At 44.0% G+C, this 24439-nt stretch overlaps 1 protein-coding gene across 1 annotated transcript; it reads right to left on the reverse strand.

The window, feature by feature from the left end:
- Positions 1–737: 737 nt before the first annotated feature.
- On the reverse strand, positions 738–23504 carry DDX55 (DEAD-box helicase 55). Its single transcript, XM_075177289.1, has 14 exons — positions 23337–23504; positions 20398–20448; positions 20182–20268; positions 19284–19375; positions 18815–18877; positions 17592–17741; positions 14259–14448; positions 7188–7270; positions 6966–7097; positions 6732–6824; positions 3836–3950; positions 2203–2371; positions 1422–1711; positions 738–1117 (listed from the first exon to the last, which is right to left on the reverse strand). The coding sequence occupies exons 1-14, from the start codon at positions 23442–23444 to the stop codon at positions 968–970; spliced, it is 1773 nt and encodes a 590-aa protein (XP_075033390.1). The 5' UTR covers positions 23445–23504; the 3' UTR covers positions 738–967.
- Between the last annotated feature and the right edge of the window lie 935 nt (positions 23505–24439).

The raw sequence follows: 24439 nt of genomic DNA on the forward strand, positions 1-24439 counted from the left end.
AGAGTTCCTTACTTCCCTGGACTTTAAAGATGCCTACATCCATGTTCCCATCTGGGAGGGGCATCAGTGTCTCCTTCACTTTGGAATATAGTGCAGAGGTGTTGGTGGTGAAGGAAGCCCGCAGACTACTCACCCCAGTTAGGAACCTGGAGTGGAAGAAGGCCAATGGCTATCCACTCATGGATGAGGTATCCCTGAGACCAACACAGGCAAGTAAAAAAAAAAAGTAAAATCTGAAGAAAAAAAAAAAAACCACACACACACAATTCAGGGCAGGAGTCCTAAAAACACATGCCCCCATCCCCACCAGGACTAACAAGTAATTACAAATCTGATGGGAATAAACAGATCAGGCTCCCGGTTTTATATTTAAAATGGCTTTGTGAACTGTACAGATTTTGATGTATCAAAAGGAAATATTAAATAACTTAATTTACAGACAAGAAGTAGATTAAAATAGCAATACTGATTTTAAAGATGTTCTTCATGCATGGCTTCATGTTTGGCAAAAAGAATATCAAACCCTCTCTAATGAATGATGATGTATTATAATCACAATTGCAAAAGTTGGTACTTCCAAAATATGCATTGAGAAACACCTGCGCTATTCAAGACAGAATGAAGGCCCAAAGGATTAGGGGACAAAGATACACTGGAAAAGCATTTGTGTAATTCTAAAAATAGGCTGAAGAACACTGGCTATAGCTTTCCTCTTTTGATCTATAAATAAGCAGCTCTTATTGTTTGTAAAATGTATATTTGCAGTTAACATCTAAAACAATTTTGTACAATGTGACAAAATCCTAGGCAAAACATAATGAATACATACAGTCTGATTTTATGTACAATAAATTAATGAATTGTAGAGAACTCAAAATATTCAATAAATGGCCCACTGCCAGCAATGGAAATTGGAACAGCATCATTTTGAATAACTGTACGAGTCAAGAAGAACATAGGCTCATGCTCAATCTGATAGGTCAGATTTATCAGATCTTCCAACAGATGTCAGGTGCTTCTCCAATTCTTCCTCTGTGATTTTACCCTTCTTTCGCTTTTTGAGTAATCTGGTATCACGGAGCAGCTCATCCACATCCTCATCATCTATATCAGAGCCCTGCAATATACAGCAAGCAGAGGACATATCAACAACTATATTACACCAACATTGTGGTAAATAGATATGTTAAGTCTTGGATCTTTTAAAAAGTATTTGAATTGAATGAGCTCTGGAAAATGCATTGCAAGTTAATAAGTCAGCAAGTCGTAAAGAACAGAAAAGGAAATGGTTAGCTTAAAAGAAAAAACATTCTAAATTTCCAATATGTAAATCATGTATCATGTGCATTTGTCACTTACTAAATGATTTCCCTTGAAGGTTATTTTTTGCTTTTAAAAAGATGAACTTTCAGTAGTTTTACCTCTTTGTGTTTTCTTTTAAGTGCTATTTTTTTCTTTTTCTCTTTTTTGTCTTTCTGCTTTGACCAGGCCTTGTTCTTTGTAAATTTTCTCCTGCCCTCAACCTCCAGTTTCTGCTTTCTCTCCTGCAACATCTTCTGTCTACACTTTTCTCGGTTTTTATCTTTGTATGTTATAGTGTCTGTATCGATGCAAGTAGGAACAAAGTCAGAAATATCCTTTCCTCTCAATTCTGGCATCCGGGGCATTCTCAGCAGAGCAAAGCCATGGGCAAGAGTGGAGAAATCCAAATCTATACAAGCAAAAAACATGAACAAATTAAATGTAATACTTCGATCTACTTACTCAGTTTCAACCTTTCAAGGCTTATAATTGTTCCTGTGTTTTCCAATGTAACACTTGAAAAATATGCTGAACAATATTTGGTACCAAGAACACAAAACAGATCAATATCTGATCTCAAGAATAATATGCAGAGCCATATTTGGTGGCAACAAGAAAGTACTATATGACTGTACCAACCCCAGCTTCTCCTGCAGCCGTCAGCATTATTTGTTAATTGTGGAGATGGACAAATGAGGGGGATGGATGGAAAGAAGGAAAATTCAGTCATAGTGCTCTAAGCCCCAAAGGCCATTTTTTTAGTCACTGATATTTTTATAAATAAGCTAACTGTATACTATAATGTCTACATGCAATGAAATAGCAGCTACTTTGTGCACGGTCACTTATAAACATAAATAAACAGAGATAATGGCTGATGAGCCTGAATAGATGTGTTACCTTTCACTTGGAATATTAAATTGCACTCGTGTTTGGCATAAGCTTGTACATAGGACACAAACGCTTTCATGCCTTTCTCAAACATTGCCCGATCGTTCAACGCCATGGTCTTCAACTTTGGCAGATGATCCACTGTACATTTCAGCTCGGTCATTTCCTGCATTGGGCACTGTGGATCACAGGAATACTACATGAGTGACAGTAAAAAATAACAGCAGCTGCAAACTTTCTCCTTCTGATGGAAAATATGATACCAGAGGAGGAAGCTGAAATGTGTCAAGAAACAAAGAAACATGATATAGAATATCACACATGAAGCCAAGTCCATTTCTGTGTAGGGCTCACTGCTTCCAGCTGGCAAAACATACGCCTGTTCTTCCTAACTGTATTAGTGAGCATGTAGAGGAGCTAGGATGTGGAGATTATAATATCATTTAACAACATAATATAATAGAAATATTACATTTGCTGTGAAACTATTCGGATGGAGGTTCTGCAAGTGCAGACTTAAGAAAAGAAGATGCTGAGCTTTAAGACACCCTGTATGCAGCTTTAGGCAATACCTTCCTTAAAATATATGTGATAAAAGACTGATGCTGCATCTGAAATGGTAGATCTACAATGTTTATACCACAACTAACTTCTACATTGTTTGGCATGTTTTATCCGAAGGAAAGAAATATTCTGTGTGTTTATAGCTTCACGATATAAAGTACAATCTTCTCCTGCAGGTTTAGCCATATAAAAATATAAATAATATTGAAAACAATCCCATTATTTCCTCTCAAAAAGATAGATATCTATAATATAAATGTCTAGTGGCGTGTGTGGAAAAAAAACCCAACAAGCTGCAGCGCCACCTGCTGGGCGGAGTTATACACTGACCTATATATTTCTTGAAGGAGAAGTGACAGTTGGGAGTGGTTGGTGGTTGCCGGTGGTGACAGTGGGGAGTTTTTAACACTTGATTTGACTAGAATGCCTGAGTATCATGCATGGGTTAACTGACCTACTAAATTCTTAGTGTGTGTGGAAAAAAAAACTCAAAAAGGGCTGAAATTTGGTATACTGACATTATTGAGGAGTTGAGGGGTCAAACTCATTTTCGTGAGGTAATTTTACCTCATGAACACACATGTGTACAGTGGCGGATCCAGGGGGGTGCGACCGGGGCAATCGCCCCCCCTAGCAGGGGTTTGCTGCCGACAGTATGTGCAGGTCCGTTTGGCAGTGACAGTGTGCTGCCCGGCTGCACACAATCAGAGCAGCCGGGCAGCACACTGTCCCTGCCTGTCACTGCCGAGCGGACCTGCACATACTGTGCAGCCCCCGGCAGCCTCAGAAGTCGGAAAGGGGGTGGGGCCTAAATCGCCCCGCTCTAACATCCCCCCAGGGAACAAACATTTTCTAGATCCGCCTCTGCATGGGTAGCGGCGTGTGTTAGTGTGTGTGTGTGTGGAAAAAACTATTTTCTCAGAAAGGGCTCATCCGAATGACCTGAAATTTGGTATACTGACATTATTTTACAAAAAAATGCATGAGTATCATGCACGGGTTAAAATATAATATATATATATATATATATATATATATATACACACACACACACACACATAAAATATAAAGAGGTCACCTTTTGGTTTATTGAAAGAAAGCTGACATACGATTCCTCCATAGGAAGCAAAAATACGAGTGCACTGCCATGATGACCAATCCGCGCTGTGCGTCCACAGCGATGAACAAAAGCACTAAAAAAAAAAAAAATGCATTGGTAAGAGGCTGAATATTTAATGCTCTGCCCTTGGGGACCAAGACATATATAGAGAAAAGTGTATTTCACACACACACACACACACACACACACACACACACACTTTCGTTTCATCTCAGTATGTCAGTAAAATTTCCATTATATTTTTTGTACTAATATTTATGTGACGGTTGGAAACAGACTGACACACAAGCACCACATGACACCATGAGAAACTGTTGTACTGAGCCGATTTATTTAGGTTGTTCTCTAATTATTATTTTTTTACAATTTTTTTTTTTTAGAAAGCCAAAGGTGCTTTGTAAGAATGGTCTGGGGAGTCACAGACATGTATCATTTTTTAAGCTTAGAAAAAAACCACAAAAAACGAGAAGGGAAAAAAAAAAAAAAAATATGTTAAAATGAACAAAGGTAACCACAGCAGGTAGATCAGGAAGTATCTAACACCCAAAAATGCATAGAAGCAACCTCTTTATTGTTATCATAAGCCAGTGTTCTGTACAATTATGTTTATGTATGTATATTACACATTTGTACTGTGTAATTCTAGTGCATGAGTGTCAGTTTTTGGATTGTCCATAGTTCTCACCTGACCAGATGTGTATGACATTTATCTTCAACTATTACCTGTAATGCATGGTGTTGGCTTGTTATTGTATATGTGCCGGGATGTTTGTTTCAGCATTCCTTTAGCTTGCACATGTGAATAGTTTTCACTCCCAATTAGTGCATTTTCTTTTCAGCTTCCACTTCAATTCAGTAAACCAACACCATACACTGGTATATATTTATGAGGTAAGACACAGGCTACAATGGTAACTGTGAATTGGATATGGTGGGTATTATTTTTTTTTCTTATATTTTCCATTTACGCCAGTGAAATATACTCATTTCATACCTAGAGATTGGTTTTTAGAGTTTCTCTACGTGCAGAGCTTCCAGGCAACTCTATGGTTTCACAATAGAGGGTGAATATGCCTTAAATACATTATGTATCACATACTTACAGAGTGAAACCCTTCATTGTTCTACACCTAGGTAACCTGTGCAGCTGCTATCGGGTGTTTGTGATGGTAACATTGTATTTTACTGTACACTTCATTTAAATCCCTATCGGAGAACATCTTATAGTATTTTGTATTCCTCAGACTCTTTTGTGTTTGTTTCTGTTTTATTTTCTTTGCCTGTACACAAGGTCCTTTACTTAATGCATTTCTTTGTGAATCTGCCTGTTTTTTGTTTTCTGTACACTGCCCCCCTTGGGAATTCATCTCATACAGAGGAAGTGTAAATTCTTCAATTAAGAGTCTATGCCTATTATACTGTATAATTAATGTGAACTAATTTTAATATAGTTGACAAACAGTAAAATGTTCATACCATTTTTCTCCAAGGTGCAGCAAAGGCGCTCATGTGTGTTCATGTATAAGTAATACACAATATGGACAAAAGTATTTGGAAGCTTGACCATTATTCCAACAGGGACTGTAATAACATTGTATTCAAACCCATATACTTTAATATGGAGTTGGACCCCCTTTTGCAGCAATAACAGCTTCCACTCTTCTTGGAAGGCTTTCCACTAGATGTTGGAGTGTTTCTGGAGGAATTTGTGCCCATTCATTCTGTACAGCATTTATGAGGTCAGGCACGGATGTTGGACGAGAAGACCTGGCTCGCAATCTCCGTTCTAGTTCATCCCAAAGGTGGTCGATGGGGTTGAAGTCAGGGCTTTATGTTGGCCAATCAAGTTATTTCACACAGAACTCATCAAACCATTTCTTTGTAGTCCTTGCTTTGTGCACTGGGACGCAGTCATGTTAAAATAGAAAAGGGCCTTCCCCAAACTGTGTCGATGTGCTTTACACCACTCCATCCGACTCTTTGCATATGTCTTGATGATGTGAGGCTTGCATGCAGCTGCTCGGCCATGGAAACCCATTCCATTAAGCTCCTACCGCACAGTTTTTGTGCTTACGTTAATGCTAGTGGAAGTTCGGAACTCTTCAGCTATGGAACCAGTGCTTGATTTTATACACCTCTGGCAACGGGTCTAATTATAACACCTCAATTCAATAACAGGTGTGGCCAAATACTTTTGTCCATATAGTGTATGTTATCAGGTATTGTAAATCGGGGGTCATTTTATCAAATGAAAATAACTTTGAAACATAGAGCCACATTCACCCATATTCAATTAAGGTGGTTTAGGTTTGTGATTAAATCAGAAAGAAAAGAAATATATTTCTGCATAACACAAATGTTTACTATTGTGATTAGTATGCCAAGTTTATTTTGGAAGGTCAGTCCATACATTTTTTAATGATTTTTGAAGCTTTGCAGGTTTCACCAAAGATCTGACTTTAAAGAGTCTTTAATTGTTGCAAAATATGAACTGAAGCAATATTTGTTGAATTTGGCAGAATGCCTACAGACTTTATAATGAGCATCTTTTTAAACACAAATTTGTCAGTTTTTGTTCAGTAAAAGAAAAAAAAAAAAAAGTATTGTTTAAAACAAAAAATATTTAGTCAGTTACAACGAAGGAAATTCCTTAAAAGTGACAGAGAAGCAACAACTTCTATGAAACAATCCTACAAAACGATGAAACTTTTTTCTGCAACTTTTGTGAATAAATCCTACAAATATTTAGCCTAGATTTGATGGGTGATGTCCAGTATACAGAATGTAGAGGTACACTTTCACCACCTCAACGTAAATGTATTTAAGAGCTGCCACACTAAGAAATTTTACATACCTGGCACTGCTTGGGGGGTCAAACTGTAATACCCAGTTTACTTCTGCTATGTCAATACCTCTTGCCATCACATCAGTACACACCAAAATACCACTGTAACAAAACACAAATAACCAGACAGTTGCTTCAGTCACAGATAATGCCAAACACATTTATACTGTACAACGCAAGGCTAAACTGGCAAGCAATAAGTAACACAGTTTGCAGTACAATAAACCATCAATCGCTTCTCACCTGTCCAGCTTCCGAAACTCTGTGAAGATCCTGTTGCGCTTGTGTTTCATTTTGCCGTGGATGCTCATGACCTTCACATTCTTCACAAACGTTTCTAAGGCTTTCCCATAATACTCCACGCAGGCACAGGTACTGCACACATAAGCAGAGAGCAGCATTGTATTGAGAGAAGACAAATCACTAACCCTCCGCCTCAAGGCTTTTGCTTTCGCTAATCATTACCTGAAGAACACAAGATGCTTCTCCTGTTTTCTCTGCCGCAAAAAGCTCACAAGATGGTTGAATTTTTCATCCGCTTTGCAGATCTGTTCAGAACATTTGGAAATAGAATGTCGACATGATGATTTTTGTTCCACTATCATGCTAGATAGAAAATATTATACCACACAAATCCTCCATTCCTTTCTCAGCATACAGCTGACTTTAAAGGATTATGGGTAACCATATCCAGGACTGCACAAACCATGAGGCAAGGCATCAAACCACAAGGCAACATTTTAAGAGAGGCAGGTTATTTCTGATGGGCCGTCTTTGACCATACCAATAACACTGTAGCCTCAAATGTCCCATCCGTTATTGTGCCTGGCACTGTAGAATGTATAGGTTATACATATATTGATATGCTATCCCTTAATAAAGGCTATGAGCAAGCTTAGGATAACTACCCTGTTGATAATTTTGGACACTTATGATCCTGATAGTTTATTCCTCCGCCCTAAATCTACTATATTTCAAGAGGACTAACACATTTCAATAAGATTGACAGCAGAGATAAAGGGATAATGGAGCTGAGAAGTGCCACATCAAAGGCAACTGTCTGAACGGTTAGCTCTTCAAGAAGAAGACTTACCACCACCATCATAGTCTTATAACAAGATTTTTTTTTCTACATTCACCCTGTAATCTTTACATAGGGAAAATAAAAGTAGAATCCCCCTCCCTCCTCGCTTGTCACTGAACGCCCGACATTCAGTGACAAGCGGCAGGAGAGAGGATGCTGGGTGCCGCCGGATTGGTAAGTTTTTTTTGTTTATTTTTTTCACTCTTCCTGGCCATGGCGAGATGCAGAGCGAGGGGGCACAGAGTGTGCGTGGCGATGATGCAGAGCGAGGGGGCACAGAGTGTGCGTGGCGATGATGCAGAGCGAGGGGGCACAGAGTGTGCGTGGCGATGATGCAGAGCGAGGGGGCACAGAGTGTGCGTGGCGATGATGCAGGGGGGCACAGAGTGTGCGTGGCGATGATGCAGAGCGAGGGGGCACAGAGTGTGCGTGGCGATGATGCAGAGGGGGCACAGAGTGTGCGTGGCGATGATGCAGGGGGGGCACAGAGTGTGCGTGGCGATGATGCAGGGGGGGCACAGAGTGTGCGTGGCGATGATGCAGGGGGGGCACAGAGTGTGCGTGGCGATGATGCAGGGGGGGCACAGAGTGTGCGTGGCGATGATGCAGGGGGGGCACAGAGTGTGCGTGGCGATGATGCAGGGGGGGCACAGAGTGTGCGTGGCGATGATGCAGGGGGGGCACAGAGTGTGCGTGGCGATGATGCAGGGGGGGCACAGAGTGTGCGTGGCGATGATGCAGGGGGGGCACAGAGTGTGCGTGGCGATGATGCAGGGGGGGCACAGAGTGTGCGTGGCGATGATGCAGGGGGGGCACAGAGTGTGCGTGGCGATGATGCAGGGGGGGCACAGAGTGTGCGTGGCGATGATGCAGGGGGGGCACAGAGTGTGCGTGGCGATGATGCAGGGGGGGCACAGAGTGTGCGTGGCGATGATGCAGGGGGGGCACAGAGTGTGCGTGGCGATGATGCAGGGGGGGCACAGAGTGTGCGTGGCGATGATGCAGGGGGGGCACAGAGTGTGCGTGGCGATGATGCAGGGGGGGCACAGAGTGTGCGTGGCGATGATGCAGGGGGGGCACAGAGTGTGCGTGGCGATGATGCAGGGGGGGCACAGAGTGTGCGTGGCGATGATGCAGGGGGGGCACAGAGTGTGCGTGGCGATGATGCAGGGGGGGCACAGAGTGTGCGTGGCGATGATGCAGGGGGGGCACAGAGTGTGCGTGGCGATGATGCAGGGGGGGCACAGAGTGTGCGTGGCGATGATGCAGGGGGGGCACAGAGTGTGCGTGGCGATGATGCAGGGGGGGCACAGAGTGTGCGTGGCGATGATGCAGGGGGGGCACAGAGTGTGCGTGGCGATGATGCAGGGGGGGCACAGAGTGTGCGTGGCGATGATGCAGGGGGGGCACAGAGTGTGCGTGGCGATGATGCAGGGGGGGCACAGAGTGTGCGTGGCGATGATGCAGGGGGGGCACAGAGTGTGCGTGGCGATGATGCAGGGGGGGCACAGAGTGTGCGTGGCGATGATGCAGGGGGGGCACAGAGTGTGCGTGGCGATGATGCAGGGGGGGCACAGAGTGTGCGTGGCGATGATGCAGGGGGGGCACAGAGTGTGCGTGGCGATGATGCAGGGGGGGCACAGAGTGTGCGTGGCGATGATGCAGGGGGGGCACAGAGTGTGCGTGGCGATGATGCAGGGGGGGCACAGAGTGTGCGTGGCGATGATGCAGGGGGGGCACAGAGTGTGCGTGGCGATGATGCAGGGGGGGCACAGAGTGTGCGTGGCGATGATGCAGGGGGGGCACAGAGTGTGCGTGGCGATGATGCAGGGGGGGCACAGAGTGTGCGTGGCGATGATGCAGGGGGGGCACAGAGTGTGCGTGGCGATGATGCAGGGGGGGCACAGAGTGTGCGTGGCGATGATGCAGGGGGGGCACAGAGTGTGCGTGGCGATGATGCAGGGGGGGCACAGAGTGTGCGTGGCGATGATGCAGGGGGGGCACAGAGTGTGCGTGGCGATGATGCAGGGGGGGCACAGAGTGTGCGTGGCGATGATGCAGGGGGGGCACAGAGTGTGCGTGGCGATGATGCAGGGGGGGCACAGAGTGTGCGTGGCGATGATGCAGGGGGGGCACAGAGTGTGCGTGGCGATGATGCAGGGGGGGCACAGAGTGTGCGTGGCGATGATGCAGGGGGGGCACAGAGTGTGCGTGGCGATGATGCAGGGGGGGCACAGAGTGTGCGTGGCGATGATGCAGGGGGGGCACAGAGTGTGCGTGGCGATGATGCAGGGGGGGCACAGAGTGTGCGTGGCGATGATGCAGGGGGGGCACAGAGTGTGCGTGGCGATGATGCAGGGGGGGCACAGAGTGTGCGTGGCGATGATGCAGGGGGGGCACAGAGTGTGCGTGGCGATGATGCAGGGGGGGCACAGAGTGTGCGTGGCGATGATGCAGGGGGGGCACAGAGTGTGCGTGGCGATGATGCAGGGGGGGCACAGAGTGTGCGTGGCGATGATGCAGGGGGGGCACAGAGTGTGCGTGGCGATGATGCAGGGGGGGCACAGAGTGTGCGTGGCGATGATGCAGGGGGGGCACAGAGTGTGCGTGGCGATGATGCAGGGGGGGCACAGAGTGTGCGTGGCGATGATGCAGGGGGGGCACAGAGTGTGCGTGGCGATGATGCAGGGGGGGCACAGAGTGTGCGTGGCGATGATGCAGGGGGGGCACAGAGTGTGCGTGGCGATGATGCAGGGGGGGCACAGAGTGTGCGTGGCGATGATGCAGGGGGGGCACAGAGTGTGCGTGGCGATGATGCAGGGGGGGCACAGAGTGTGCGTGGCGATGATGCAGGGGGGGCACAGAGTGTGCGTGGCGATGATGCAGGGGGGGCACAGAGTGTGCGTGGCGATGATGCAGGGGGGGCACAGAGTGTGCGTGGCGATGATGCAGGGGGGGCACAGAGTGTGCGTGGCGATGATGCAGGGGGGGCACAGAGTGTGCGTGGCGATGATGCAGGGGGGGCACAGAGTGTGCGTGGCGATGATGCAGGGGGGGCACAGAGTGTGCGTGGCGATGATGCAGGGGGGGCACAGAGTGTGCGTGGCGATGATGCAGGGGGGGCACAGAGTGTGCGTGGCGATGATGCAGGGGGGGCACAGAGTGTGCGTGGCGATGATGCAGGGGGGGGCACAGAGTGTGCGTGGCGATGATGCAGGGGGGGCACAGAGTGTGCGTGGCGATGATGCAGGGGGGGCACAGAGTGTGCGTGGCGATGATGCAGGGGGGGCACAGAGTGTGCGTGGCGATGATGCAGGGGGGGCACAGAGTGTGCGTGGCGATGATGCAGGGGGGGCACAGAGTGTGCGTGGCGATGATGCAGGGGGGGCACAGAGTGTGCGTGGCGATGATGCAGGGGGGGCACAGAGTGTGCGTGGCGATGATGCAGGGGGGGCACAGAGTGTGCGTGGCGATGATGCAGGGGGGGCACAGAGTGTGCGTGGCGATGATGCAGGGGGGGCACAGAGTGTGCGTGGCGATGATGCAGGGGGGGCACAGAGTGTGCGTGGCGATGATGCAGGGGGGGCACAGAGTGTGCGTGGCGATGATGCAGGGGGGGCACAGAGTGTGCGTGGCGATGATGCAGGGGGGGCACAGAGTGTGCGTGGCGATGATGCAGGGGGGGCACAGAGTGTGCGTGGCGATGATGCAGGGGGGGCACAGAGTGTGCGTGGCGATGATGCAGGGGGGGGCACAGAGTGTGCGTGGCGATGATGCAGGGGGGGCACAGAGTGTGCGTGGCGATGATGCAGGGGGGGGCACAGAGTGTGCGTGGCGATGATGCAGGGGGGGCACAGAGTGTGCGTGGCGATGATGCAGGGGGGGCACAGAGTGTGCGTGGCGATGATGCAGGGGGGGCACAGAGTGTGCGTGGCGATGATGCAGGGGGGCACAGAGTGTGCGTGGCGATGATGCAGGGGGGCACAGAGTGTGCGTGGCGATGATGCAGGGGGGCACAGAGTGTGCGTGGCGATGATGCAGGGGGGCACAGAGTGTGCGTGGCGATGATGCAGGGGGGCACAGAGTGTGCGTGGCGATGATGCAGGGGGGCACAGAGTGTGCGTGGCGATGATGCAGGGGGGCACAGAGTGTGCGTGGCGATGATGCAGGGGGGCACAGAGTGTGCGTGGCGATGATGCAGGGGGGCACAGAGTGTGCGTGGCGATGATGCAGGGGGGCACAGAGTGTGCGTGGCGATGATGCAGGGGGGCACAGAGTGTGCGTGGCGATGATGCAGGGGGGCACAGAGTGTGCGTGGCGATGATGCAGGGGGGCACAGAGTGTGCGTGGCGATGATGCAGGGGGGCACAGAGTGTGCGTGGCGATGATGCAGGGGGGCACAGAGTGTGCGTGGCGATGATGCAGGGGGGCACAGAGTGTGCGTGGCGATGATGCAGGGGGGCACAGAGTGTGCGTGGCGATGATGCAGGGGGGCACAGAGTGTGCGTGGCGATGATGCAGGGGGGCACAGAGTGTGCGTGGCGATGATGCAGGGGGGCACAGAGTGTGCGTGGCGATGATGCAGGGGGGCACAGAGTGTGCGTGGCGATGATGCAGGGGGGCACAGAGTGTGCGTGGCGATGATGCAGGGGGGCACAGAGTGTGCGTGGCGATGATGCAGGGGGGCACAGAGTGTGCGTGGCGATGATGCAGGGGGGCACAGAGTGTGCGTGGCGATGATGCAGGGGGGCACAGAGTGTGCGTGGCGATGATGCAGGGGGGCACAGAGTGTGCGTGGCGATGATGCAGGGGGGCACAGAGTGTGCGTGGCGATGATGCAGGGGGGCACAGAGTGTGCGTGGCGATGATGCAGGGGGGCACAGAGTGTGCGTGGCGATGATGCAGGGGGGCACAGAGTGTGCGTGGCGATGATGCAGGGGGGCACAGAGTGTGCGTGGCGATGATGCAGGGGGGCACAGAGTGTGCGTGGCGATGATGCAGGGGGGCACAGAGTGTGCGTGGCGATGATGCAGGGGGGCACAGAGTGTGCGTGGCGATGATGCAGGGGGGCACAGAGTGTGCGTGGCGATGATGCAGGGGGGCACAGAGTGTGCGTGGCGATGATGCAGGGGGGCACAGAGTGTGCGTGGCGATGATGCAGGGGGGCACAGAGTGTGCGTGGCGATGATGCAGGGGGGCACAGAGTGTGCGTGGCGATGATGCAGGGGGGCACAGAGTGTGCGTGGCGATGATGCAGGGGGGCACAGAGTGTGCGTGGCGATGATGCAGGGGGGCACAGAGTGTGCGTGGCGATGATGGAGACTCTAAGGGTGCCGCAAACTGCAAAAGTTTGGGAACCACTGGCTTATACCATTTCCAGATTTAACAACAAATTAGTGATTACTGTGCCGGACTAGATCAGTCTCGGAACGTTATCATATAAGAGATTGGAATCCTGAAAAACTTCAGGAACCACATGGTGTGGTCCTCTGACCTCCAAAGCACCGCACATTACCCTTAATCTCAGCAATAAGTAAAAACAAAACCGTTAATCAATGAAAGAGACACCTATCTGTAATAACACATCAGCAGGTATTTTAAACAAGTGTTACAAGCTATAAGAAACACATCTGTCAATTAACGTAGGAAGGAGCTGAGGGCCACAGATGAAGACTCAGAGGGCCACATGAGGCCTTAGGGCTGCCTGTTGCCCATCCATGATATAATTAATGTTGTTTTTTTTCCTGTTTAAACTGAAATTACTCTTTCTATAATCCCAGCATTCAATAATTTGGCTATAAGGGGGGTATTCAATTGTTAGCGTTAACGGGAAAAAACGAGCACTCAAAAAATATTACCGTTTATACGGTAATATTGCGCGAGAAAAAGCGTTAATACGGTAGTTTACTCGCGGAATTTCAGCTCGCCGCTCAGGGAGCAGCAAGCTGAAATTCCGCGAGTAATTACCGTATTAACGCTAACATTTTTTGAGCGCTCGTTTTTTCCCGTTAACGCTAACAATTGAATACCCCCCTTAGACAGGTAATTTTAAATATGAAATTTAAATTGAAATTTAATGACATTCTTATGAATCTGGTTCCAAATGAGGATTTGCCTTCATGACTGTGGAATAAAAATAGAAGAGTTCTTTTTTTAAAAATTTTCAAACAGTAGCATGGGCAACCTTTATTTTAAAACTATTAGGGGCATATTCAATTAGCTTTTCCGTCCGCGGCTGCGCATGTAAAGTGACATTACGGTACTGCAACACAGCAGATTTCCCTTTACATCCCTATGGGGTCTGCACAGAAATCCGCAAAGTTGCGGTATCGGGACCCATGCAGCCATGTGTAATCGCGGACGGGAAAGCTAATTGCATATGCCTCTTAGAATGCTGCCGATTCTGTCTCCTCCCTCATTAATATACTGCAGCCACCCTAATTAGGCCTTACCGTATAATAATTCTGCAGTCGTGTGGGTGTTTTTTGGGTGCTTGTGTCTGCCACGCCTTTCTCCTTTACGGTGATTCGTACAGGATTGCGTAGCCCAGCTCGCACCAGGTTTTCCAGCTCCTGGGTTTGAGTGGCTGAAAACAGTCCTGTCCGTCTCTGTTTGGGTAGGAAGCCCAAGATGGTGTTTATGCTGAAACAGAAATTAAACTATTGTTTAGGCTCCAGAGAAATGAAGCATTATAAGGCTGGCTACGTATCTAAACTTGCAGCAAAAACGTTGAATGACTATTTAAAAAAAAAAAAAAATACCATTATTTTATGACATTCATAAACGAATCATGTGAAAACAATTCATATTTTATAATTATTTTTCATTGATATAATTAATGACATGGATCATAAAAATTAGAAATAAAATCAGATGCACAGTATAATTTTCACAGCTGGAATGTTGCAACAAAAAAAAAAAAAAAGAAGAACTTTTTCAACTTCCTATAAGCGGCCCAATAGGAGGGGACCAGACTCCATCTATAAGAAACATGGCACTGGACTCAAGAAGAAATGCCCTTCCTATTCTTACATAACCCTGTCCATCAGCCAGGGAGCTGTGTTCACAATGCAATAGAATTGGTGAGGAACCAATCCTCAAACTGTAAACGCCCTGAAAAAAAACCCAACAACAACAAACAACAAACACACACACACACAAAAACACAGGGCAAAGAAAAACCTAAGCACAGAGTAACCACTACCCAAGAGGAAGAAATCAAATCACCTCACTCACCTACCGCAAAATAGACTAAGGAAAGCCTGCCTTACCCACTCAGACAAACAGAAAGCCCCAGAAGAAACATGGGACGGAAAAAGTTTGAGCGCTGCAAACAAATTCTCTGAACAAGTACAATGTCCAGGAAGCGCAAATGGGGCAGCACGGTGGCTAGCACTAAGTGGTTAGTACTTCTGCCTCACTGCGCTGGGGTCACGAGTTCAATTCCCGACAATGGCCTTATCTGTGTGGAGTTTGTATGTTCTCCCTGTGTTTGCGTGGTTTTCCACTTTACTATCACATGGAATGGAAATGGCCAACAGGATAGTGCTGATCTCTGCCAACCTCAAAATATGTCTGCATCCACCATTTCTGAGGCTCTGTTGGTGGTCCCCTGGTGTGAGCACCTTCTGTAAAGTTATTAAACCTTGCCTTTGCCACCAGGCAATAGATATCTCTGAAAGGCCAGGAAACTGCTCAGAGTTCCAAGACATTAATAGAAGGAGAGTTTCCAAGGGAGACCAGAGCCCCTACTTCTATCACAAGAGCTCAGATGCAGGCATTGAGTTCCCTCACTAAGGTAGGATCCCTCAGGGCCTGAGGAATAAACAAAGACTTGTTGGAGGTCTTTGCTGACCAGAGGGGCTTTTACTAGCCTGAGAAGTGTAAACCTTAGAACGCTTTGTGGAGACCTCTATATGTAAATTTGTGAACAGAAAGGAGTCTGGTAAGATTCTGAGGTACAAACACACAATGATGGTGGGTGGCTTTAACATACTTTTGCAAATGTGTGCAACTACAACTTTTGCATTATTATCTACAGTAGAAATGGCAGGTCTTTTGCTGGCTATAGCAGTGTGCTAGGGGAATTTTTTCTGTGTTTGTTCCTATTAGGATAACTTCACCCTTTCAAGCACCTGCTATGAGCCTATAAATTGATTGAGCAACTTCCACTACTGTAAGATTCTGAAGTAGAAAGGTGTCTTTCCTGTCTGTAGTCTGGAAAATAACCTTATCCAGCTCAAATACTGACATCCCTGTGAAGGGGAGAGCAAGGCGAGACTTTATAGAGCCTGTCGACCAGGCAACGACCAGGCCATGACCAGACCCCCTTGCACTTACTGGACAGATACTGTCTAAAAACTTGTGAATACCTTCTCGAGTTGACCTGCTACAGGGGGTTGTAAATCTAAACCTGTTGTGGAGAACATAGCTGAAGAATCCTGTTCAAACCAATGAGATCTTCGAATTAAGTTGAACCAAATTAAAGTACAAGGATGAAAGAGTACTTTTGGGTGAAATATCAAACACTTATGCCACTCCCTTTTTGAGGTCCACAAATCGAAATGTTCCCACCAAAATCAGTTGACAGTTAGGAGGTATGAGATTTTTACTGCAATGATTGGGATTTGAATTGTGAAAAACTATAATTTGGAGCTTTACTGTCATTAGCCCAGAGTAATACCTAGATTTATTCTCTATATGTAAATCTTGGGAATTTCACAAAGTCAGAAATATCAGTAAACTTGAAACCTGTAACTTAATCTACTACAACTAAACGTTGCAATTTACTACAGCTAGGTATCTATATCCTGTTACTTTTTGTATGAGACTGAACTGTGTGTGCGCCACAGGAAGTCCTTCTTGCTCTTGTATCTCATCATCTCTATATTAGTCCTGCATAGCACTTCTGAATTATAAGTATAAAGCAGTAGAATGTCAAATGAAATGTATGTGATGCTATAGTCTTGAACATAATGACAGAAAATGTCCTAAAAAAAAACTTAAAGAAAAAAAAAAGAAAAAAGAAATCTACTTATGGTGGACCTGTATTCCCTAAAATTTATTTTTTTTGGCTTTCACTCTCAATTCCGACAGCAACTCAACATCAAAATAAATTGATGACAACAACCTGTCAGCTAGCTGCGGACTGGAAATTATCAATGCTACTAGGCGGTTCTCAATAAATTTTGGAACACATTCTCAATGGAATATATCACGTATCAATAACCATTCTTCTAAATCCTTTATTGAGGTCTGAGAACAGTGAGCAACGCTCTATAAAGCCCAACATATGCCCTGGCGATTTGAGTGAAGTACTACAACATTGTACTAAGCTGCACTAATGGTCTGCATGGTCTGACTCTCTTCTGGACCTGGTCCATCCACCCTCTTTCCTTGTCTTGCTCAACCTGGTTACCCTTACATCCCTTTGAATCAGCCCCCCACTTTATAGTAAAACCCCTGCTTGAAAGCCTTCCTGGGCCTGTTCGTGGACTGCTTTACATGGCATTAAACAATGGTTCTTATGGTTATGATGTCTATATTTGCTTGTCATGTGTATTATTAATGGCTCGGTCGATCTTTTACAAAATAAACCTTTTAAAAAAAAACTAATTTGCAGACAGCCCAAGAATAACCAAACGTCTATTGAAAGGATCTTAATGGATATTACCATATTCTTCTGACCACATGTTTACTTGCTGCCCCCACACAATAGTTATAATAAGTTTCACTTGCTTGCGTGTTGGATCAAAAGTTAGAAAATATTTAAAAAGATGCATCACCTTGCTTCAAAGCCCAGATCCAGAAGTCTGTCTGCTTCATCCAAAATGAGAACATCCAGGGTCTTCACACAGCTAACTAAATCCAGTCCATCTGCCTGTCTCCGGAACATATCTTCCAGCCGCCCTGGAGTGGCCACGATTATATTTCCACTATTGAGAGTAAGAGTGATGTAAGACACATTGGTGTAGTGACATGGAAGCGATTCACAGCAGCTTCAAGTATATTACAGCAACATCATGTTTCACAATAAGTGGATTTGGTAAATAACAAATTTAAGATAAGTGGCTAGGTGAATGTCACTGTTAAACAAAATGGCAATAATCATTAATACAATCAACATGGTTCAAGTGTACTTATTTAGTTAACATTCTCCTTTTGATATTTAATTATTCCAAGATATGATTTTTATGTTAAACAATCCTGATTGAAATTTGATCCTGGCTTTAATTTTAAATATTGTTTGATATCTCATCAACTAAGCACCATTACGTTTGTGGAGGTGCTGCCTTGTCTTTACGCTGATCAGTCAGCCTTGAGCTCTAGCACACTCCTCATTCTTACTTTACTCTTTCTGGTGCTGTCCTTTCGGACAATACTCCACGCCTTAAAAGTTTAATTCTAGTTTTACTCAACATTTCTTAGAACATCTTCCTCATTCTATTAAAGAGTAACTCCACACACAAAAGTATTTAGTCTGTTTAAAACATTATGCTGGGTGCTACAACTTACTGAAAAATCTCATACTGCTTGAATTAAGACTTCTATTGGAAACTGCCTTTTGATAGACTCAGAAAACACATTGTTGCTGTCATTTGATAGGTTATGAACTTAGCAACTGCTGCAATTCTGGAAACAAACTGGGAACTGCACTGACTTTTTCAATGGTTGCATCGGTTGCTAAGAGGTGTCAGTTATTCACAGCCTACCTGTCAAATGGCAGTCAAGCCATGGTTTCTAAGTCTTTAACAGGCAATTTCCGTCATATTGTTCTAGTGCCTATGAGGGTGACATATTTTGAGCCACTGACACAAAATCATATTCCGCCCTGTGGCAATGAATGTCCCCATTCCATTCTTTACATTTCTGCTCCTAATATCTGTAAAAAGCAGGGAATGGAGTTACTGGTGGGAGGGTGTACAATCCCTTTACTCTTTCGGCTTCAGTCTTTATTTTCTGTGTAGTATGGAACAAAGACAAAATGTCTATCATACCAGTCACTTACCCATGTTCTTTAAATTTCTTCACATCGTCAACTGGATTACTACCCCCAATAAGGAGTATCTGACTAAAAGGGAGAAAGAAAAAAAAAAAAAGTTATTATATATAAACATTTCACATGTAATCCTTACTTTCTTTTGTTGGTGTTTAATGATATGATGCTAATGTATTTTTTTCAAATACAAGACCCTACTGAATACAAGCACTGCACTGTTAAGCTCAGAGCCTCCAATGTAAGCAATGCATCCACTGTAATGAGTATTGTGCCAAAGCAGAGACAAAACTGATCAGCAGAGGTCCAGGATACATGTAACTGCTGCAAACGGTGGGGGTAACAGGAAAAGCACTATCAACAAAGTCCCATTATAGAAAAGATAGCACTTGTGCCAAATACTATTTAAAGTGCAAAATCCCTTTAAGGCAGTGACTCCTAAAAGGGAAAAATATAGTATTGCAAAATTAGACTAGCTTACCTAAACTGTGGGAAATGTTTTGTGAAGTATGAAAGCACCTCATTGATCTGTATCGCAAGCTCACGGGTTGGAGTGATGATTATAGCACCGACCTGACCGGAGGCAGACAAAGCAAAACGTTAAGATCACTTCCTGTTCTTATGACCTTCAAGATACCAACATTATAAGAGAGCATGGACCCAGAGATAAAACACAATTTTTATCAGTCATTTCAAAGAACAGACTATATGATCAAAGAGATGTAGTATGATACACAGATTCTTCTATTCTTATGTATGTTGATTATTTAGTACAACAAAGTGGAAATAAAGGGGTTATGCTCTTGATAAGTGCCTGTCCTTAGTGGTAGATATATGGAGATCTTTCCATTAGGACCCCCTCTGTTAATTTGTAATTACTGCTGGTCACCACTGTTTGGAAGTATACATGTGAATGCTGGAGGTCTAAACCATTCGGGATTGGAAGACAGTGTCAAAGTAAACCTTTAAACATTTTTACGGTAAAGGTGTACCGAATGCAGTAGCTGGACGAGTCAATCAATCAGGACACACCTACCTTAACACAGCTTTGATTTTTAACCCATTCTCCCAAATTACAGTGACCAGCACAGATTACAATGTAATGGTGCAGTTTCCAAAGTAGGGACCATCATTTCCCAGCAAATTATAGAATTCCGCAGGAGTGTTAAGAAGGGGGAAGTTGGAAGCCTGAATGATACGTGACTGGATGGGTGCTATGACCAACCAATCATGTGTCACCAACCCCCGAGATATCATATACCCCCTTCAAAACAGGCTGCAGAGATTATTCAACTTGAGTGACTGATTGGTTTTACTATTTTAAAACAATAACGTCAGTAAACTCAAGACGACACCGTGGACCTCTGCTTGCAGCTTACCTGATTCTTCTTCAGCTTTCCTTCTCTTCTCAGCAGTATTTCTAAAAGTGGAATTACAAATGCCAACGTCTTCCCGCTCCCAGTTATCTGTAAGCAAATGTATTATAAAGAAATGCATCAAATATAATACACAAAAATATCCTGACAGTCTAATTTAATTTCTTTCCTTTTATCACATATCTATTAAATCATGTCAAATAATGTCACCATACTCACCGCTTCTGCAGCTATATCTTTGTTGCTCATAAACAGAGGGATTGTTGCAGACTTGAAAGAAATAAACAAACAAAAAATAAACATTTGAATTTCACTGTTTAAAGCTTCAGAGATCTACTTAAAAACTAATGTAAATTTTAATTTGCAAGTGTGTTTAAATAGGGTCTGAGCACCTTTTTATTATCATTATTGGTCTCCTATTCGTTATCGTGTACCCTGCTTTGCAGCGGGTGGAGGCAGTACATCAGTATATTCATGGGAGGCAGTGAACTGTCCAATGATGTGATTATGATAATGAGGACAGCCTGCACATGGCACTACTCCAGAAGAACTGAATAGTAATGTGGGGCTTCAGGAAACCTGTGCTGTCAAATGCAACTCTACATGAAACAAAGTTTCAGTGCCTGAAACTTTCTTCAGGGACCCTGAGGTTTGAGACACTGAAACAATTGTTTGGTATGACTTTGTAACATATCTTTTTCTTCATTAAATGTTAAACCATTTTGTATGCCTGTGCTGGTCTGTTCAAATTTGGTTCACGCTGTGGATAGAGTAGATATCCAGTTCAGAATAAGAAAAAAGTCATATAGGGGTTGGGTAATAAAATAATTGAACATTGTATACATGTGTACTGTCGTTTTTTTCTTCCCTGGTACTTGTGACAGCTTAATATTGCAGCTTAATTTCTCACCCTATTGTTTCATCTAGTCATGCAGAACACAACAGAACGATAGGATTTTATTTTTTATATTAAGGGTAGTATCCTGCCAAAAGGAATCGCCAAGTAAATGGCAAGAATCAAAATACAATTTTCCATCATTTGTGTTACCCCATATGACAGTTTTCCTGAGCTTTCTGCACTGGATACAGCTACATCTAGAAAGGTGCTTAGTCCCATATCCATTGGCAAAGCACAATCCAAGAATTTAAAGCCTTCTAAAAGGTGGAAACCCCCTCTAAATAAAGGTATTGTGATTTGATCTGCTACCATGCTTGTACTTGCAGATGGCAATATAATTCTATTAATTCATGCTAATTCATTAGTGTCAATATTTAGCAGAATGATTCTGTTTCAAAAAGAAGAAGTGTTCAATCCCGGGTAAAAGCACCCACATGTATTTACTGACATACACATGTGCAGGACTCACTCATATGTTTAAGGCATAACTCAGATTAGACACAGAGGCAGAGCATCACTCACTAATCTGTGAGCATATCAACTGAGTTAGGATTTGTAAAAGGAAAATATAATAAAATAATTAAAACTTTGCATTATGTTTGAACTAAAAAAAATAAAAAAAAATTTAATTTTATTTTGCCTTTTTTTAAATTATACTACCTTAAACAAAGTGGTACTGGTATTGCAGAACTTGTTTCTGTACAGACCAGCAACATGCTATTAACATAAATAGAATAAGGTATTTAATTATTGTCATCTAAAATAATTTACACTTCTTTCACAGTCCACTCATCGCTTATTTAGTTTCAAAGGGCAAATTTCTCTGATTTTAAAGTACAAGATGTTCCCATCGTAAGCCTAGTTTGAACTGTATATCAGTTTTTCTCTCTTATTGTTTATTACTGCAAATATTCAGTACAGTATAGGTGTTTGTTTTGGTAATACAAAACTACCAAAATACTGTACATACAGTATATAGGAATGGTGATGTTGCTCAAATTAGGATAATATATTTTTCTTCTCCCCTCAAGCCAGCATACATACTGCACAGGTGTATTACTTTTAGTCACAGAAAGTCCACCATGTGTAGACAGTTTATATCCTGCAACCAACTATTTAAAACAACAAATTACTGTGTTTTTCTTCATTATTTTACGTGAAGTTTTAATACTTTTTAATTGTTATACCAAATGTACCCGGTCCTTTGAAATATTTACAATAAATATTTATTCACTGTTTTCAAAGTCGAGTGTTCTTTTCACATTTCTATTTATGGCTTGTTTCTTGGAGTTATGATACTATGTAAATCATAAAATACACATTTCCCCAGTAGCAAAACAGAAACAAACTTCAATTTTTTTATGTACATTGATATGCAGTGACTGGATCCTGTGATTTTTTTTTTACTGCATTTGACACCTACAAAAAAAAGCTAGGAGCGACTTATTTTTTGTCATATATTGGTGTCCAAATCTTACATACCTGTATTCTGTCTCAAATGTATGGGAGTCCTACTTGTTGCACTCAGTGCTTCACAGGAAAATTGCATAAACAGATAGTGGATATTCATACTATCTATGTTTGGCCACATGGATAGACCGGGTCAATTACTTAAAAATTGGTATAAATCAGGATTACCAACAGTCAATAAATTTACTGACCACAAAAAAAAAAAAAAACAGTATTATTTTCCCCAGTAAGAAAAAAAAAAAAAGACACAACTTGTCAGTAAATGCTGTCAGTTCCTGACAACAAAATTCCAGCATAAGGGTCACATCATTATTGTGAGGTACTGAACCAATTGTTTACAATCTCTGGCTTCCACTTCACTATAAATGCTGCTTTCATGCTCTGTGCCATTGCAGACTGATCATTAGAAACTCACTAAACAATGAAAAGAGATTTGCAGCTATACTTCCAGGTACAACATGCAAATAAGCCTCTCCAATGAAGCATGAATCCTGTCACTGGACAATACGACACCAAATAAACAGTGGTCATGTTTAATCAGACAAATGGATGTATTTTTCCAACCAAGATCTGTAAAGCAGAGCCCGGTCATGGTATGTCTGAGTAAGACAGCTCTTCCTGCCACTTATACAACAATTAAACCATTTGCACATAACCACTTCCGTTCAATTCTATCCAGTATTATTTGGAAAGCTAAGTATTTAGCAAGTATAAAAGGGACTCTCTTACTAAAAGCTCAAATCCCCAATTAAGAAGGACGAGGGGTCTAAATAAAGGTCTCCTACTTTACCTGTACTGGTGTCATGCATGTGAAGCGCAGGTCTCGCAGTGTCTGTCGGATTTTGGCGTTTAATTTCTGAGGTAGAGAGTCCCATGTCCCCTCTGTAGCATTCTCCATCTTTCTGCAACTAAAGGATCAACACGTGTGTCCAGTGCGCTCCTCTAAAGAGTCCCCTCAGCAACCTAAGCTAGTAGTTCCTGGTTCCGGCTAAGATAAGACAAAATAGTTTGTTAATTGTAACGCTGCAATACGGCATCGTGGTCCCATCAGCGGGACAGATACACTTACTATTTAACCTTGTAAATAGAGGAGGGGCTGCAGTATTTATTATGCCTAAGGTCTATAATTTCCCAAAATAGTCCCATGTTTAAATATGTGCCCCCTGGAACTTATTATCCCTGGCACAGTACCTGGATTTCAGCATTCAATTAATTGATACTCATGCATTCTAGTCAAATCAAGCTACTTAAGGTCTTTAAAAGGTCCTTGTCATGCATTTGGGCCTAGCCCAGGCCTCCTCAGGGGAAAGCGTTACTTCCCGACGCAAGCGCCCTTTTTAATGTGTGTTTATGAGGTAAAATTACCTCACGAAAATTAGTTTGACCCTTCAACTCGTAAATTTAGCCTTTACTACCCCTCCCACTGGGGGAAGGGGGGATGATGGAAGTTAACTGACTTGACTATTCTAATTTTTTTATCAAATAATGTCAGTATACCAAATTTCAGGTCAATTGGATGAGCCCTTTCTGAGAAAATAGTTTTTTCCACACACACACACACACACACACACACACACACTAACGCACGCCTCTACACATGTGTGTTCATGAGGTAAAATTACCTCACGAAAATGAGTTTGAGCCCTACCAAATTTCAGCCCTTTTTGAATTTTTTTCCCCACACACACTAAGAATTTAGTAGGTCAGTGTATAACTCTGCCCAGCAGGTGGCGCTGCAGCTTGGTTTTATTTTTTCCACACACAGACAGACTAACACACGCCACTAGACATTTATATATTATATATATATATATATATATATATATATATATATAAATAGCTAATACTGCTCCTTGCCTTTATAAATACACACCCGAACAAAATAAAATAAAT

The sequence above is a fragment of the Mixophyes fleayi genome, chromosome 1, assembly GCF_038048845.1.
Source record: "Mixophyes fleayi isolate aMixFle1 chromosome 1, aMixFle1.hap1, whole genome shotgun sequence".
Taxonomy (NCBI): Eukaryota; Metazoa; Chordata; class Amphibia; order Anura; family Limnodynastidae; genus Mixophyes; species Mixophyes fleayi.

Bases quoted from the DNA above. Each gene is read 5' to 3' on its own strand.
- DDX55 (XM_075177289.1), bottom strand. From the start codon at position 23,444: ATGGAGAATGCTACAGAGGGGACATGGGACTCTCTACCTCAGAAATTA. The intron at 20,449-23,336 runs GTAAAGTAGGAG...ATTTCTTTCAAG, and splicing joins CATGCATGACACCAGTACAG to TCTGCAACAATCCCTCTGTT. The intron at 19,376-20,181 runs GTAAGCTGCAAG...GCCTCCGGTCAG, and splicing joins GAAAGCTGAAGAAGAATCAG to GTCGGTGCTATAATCATCAC.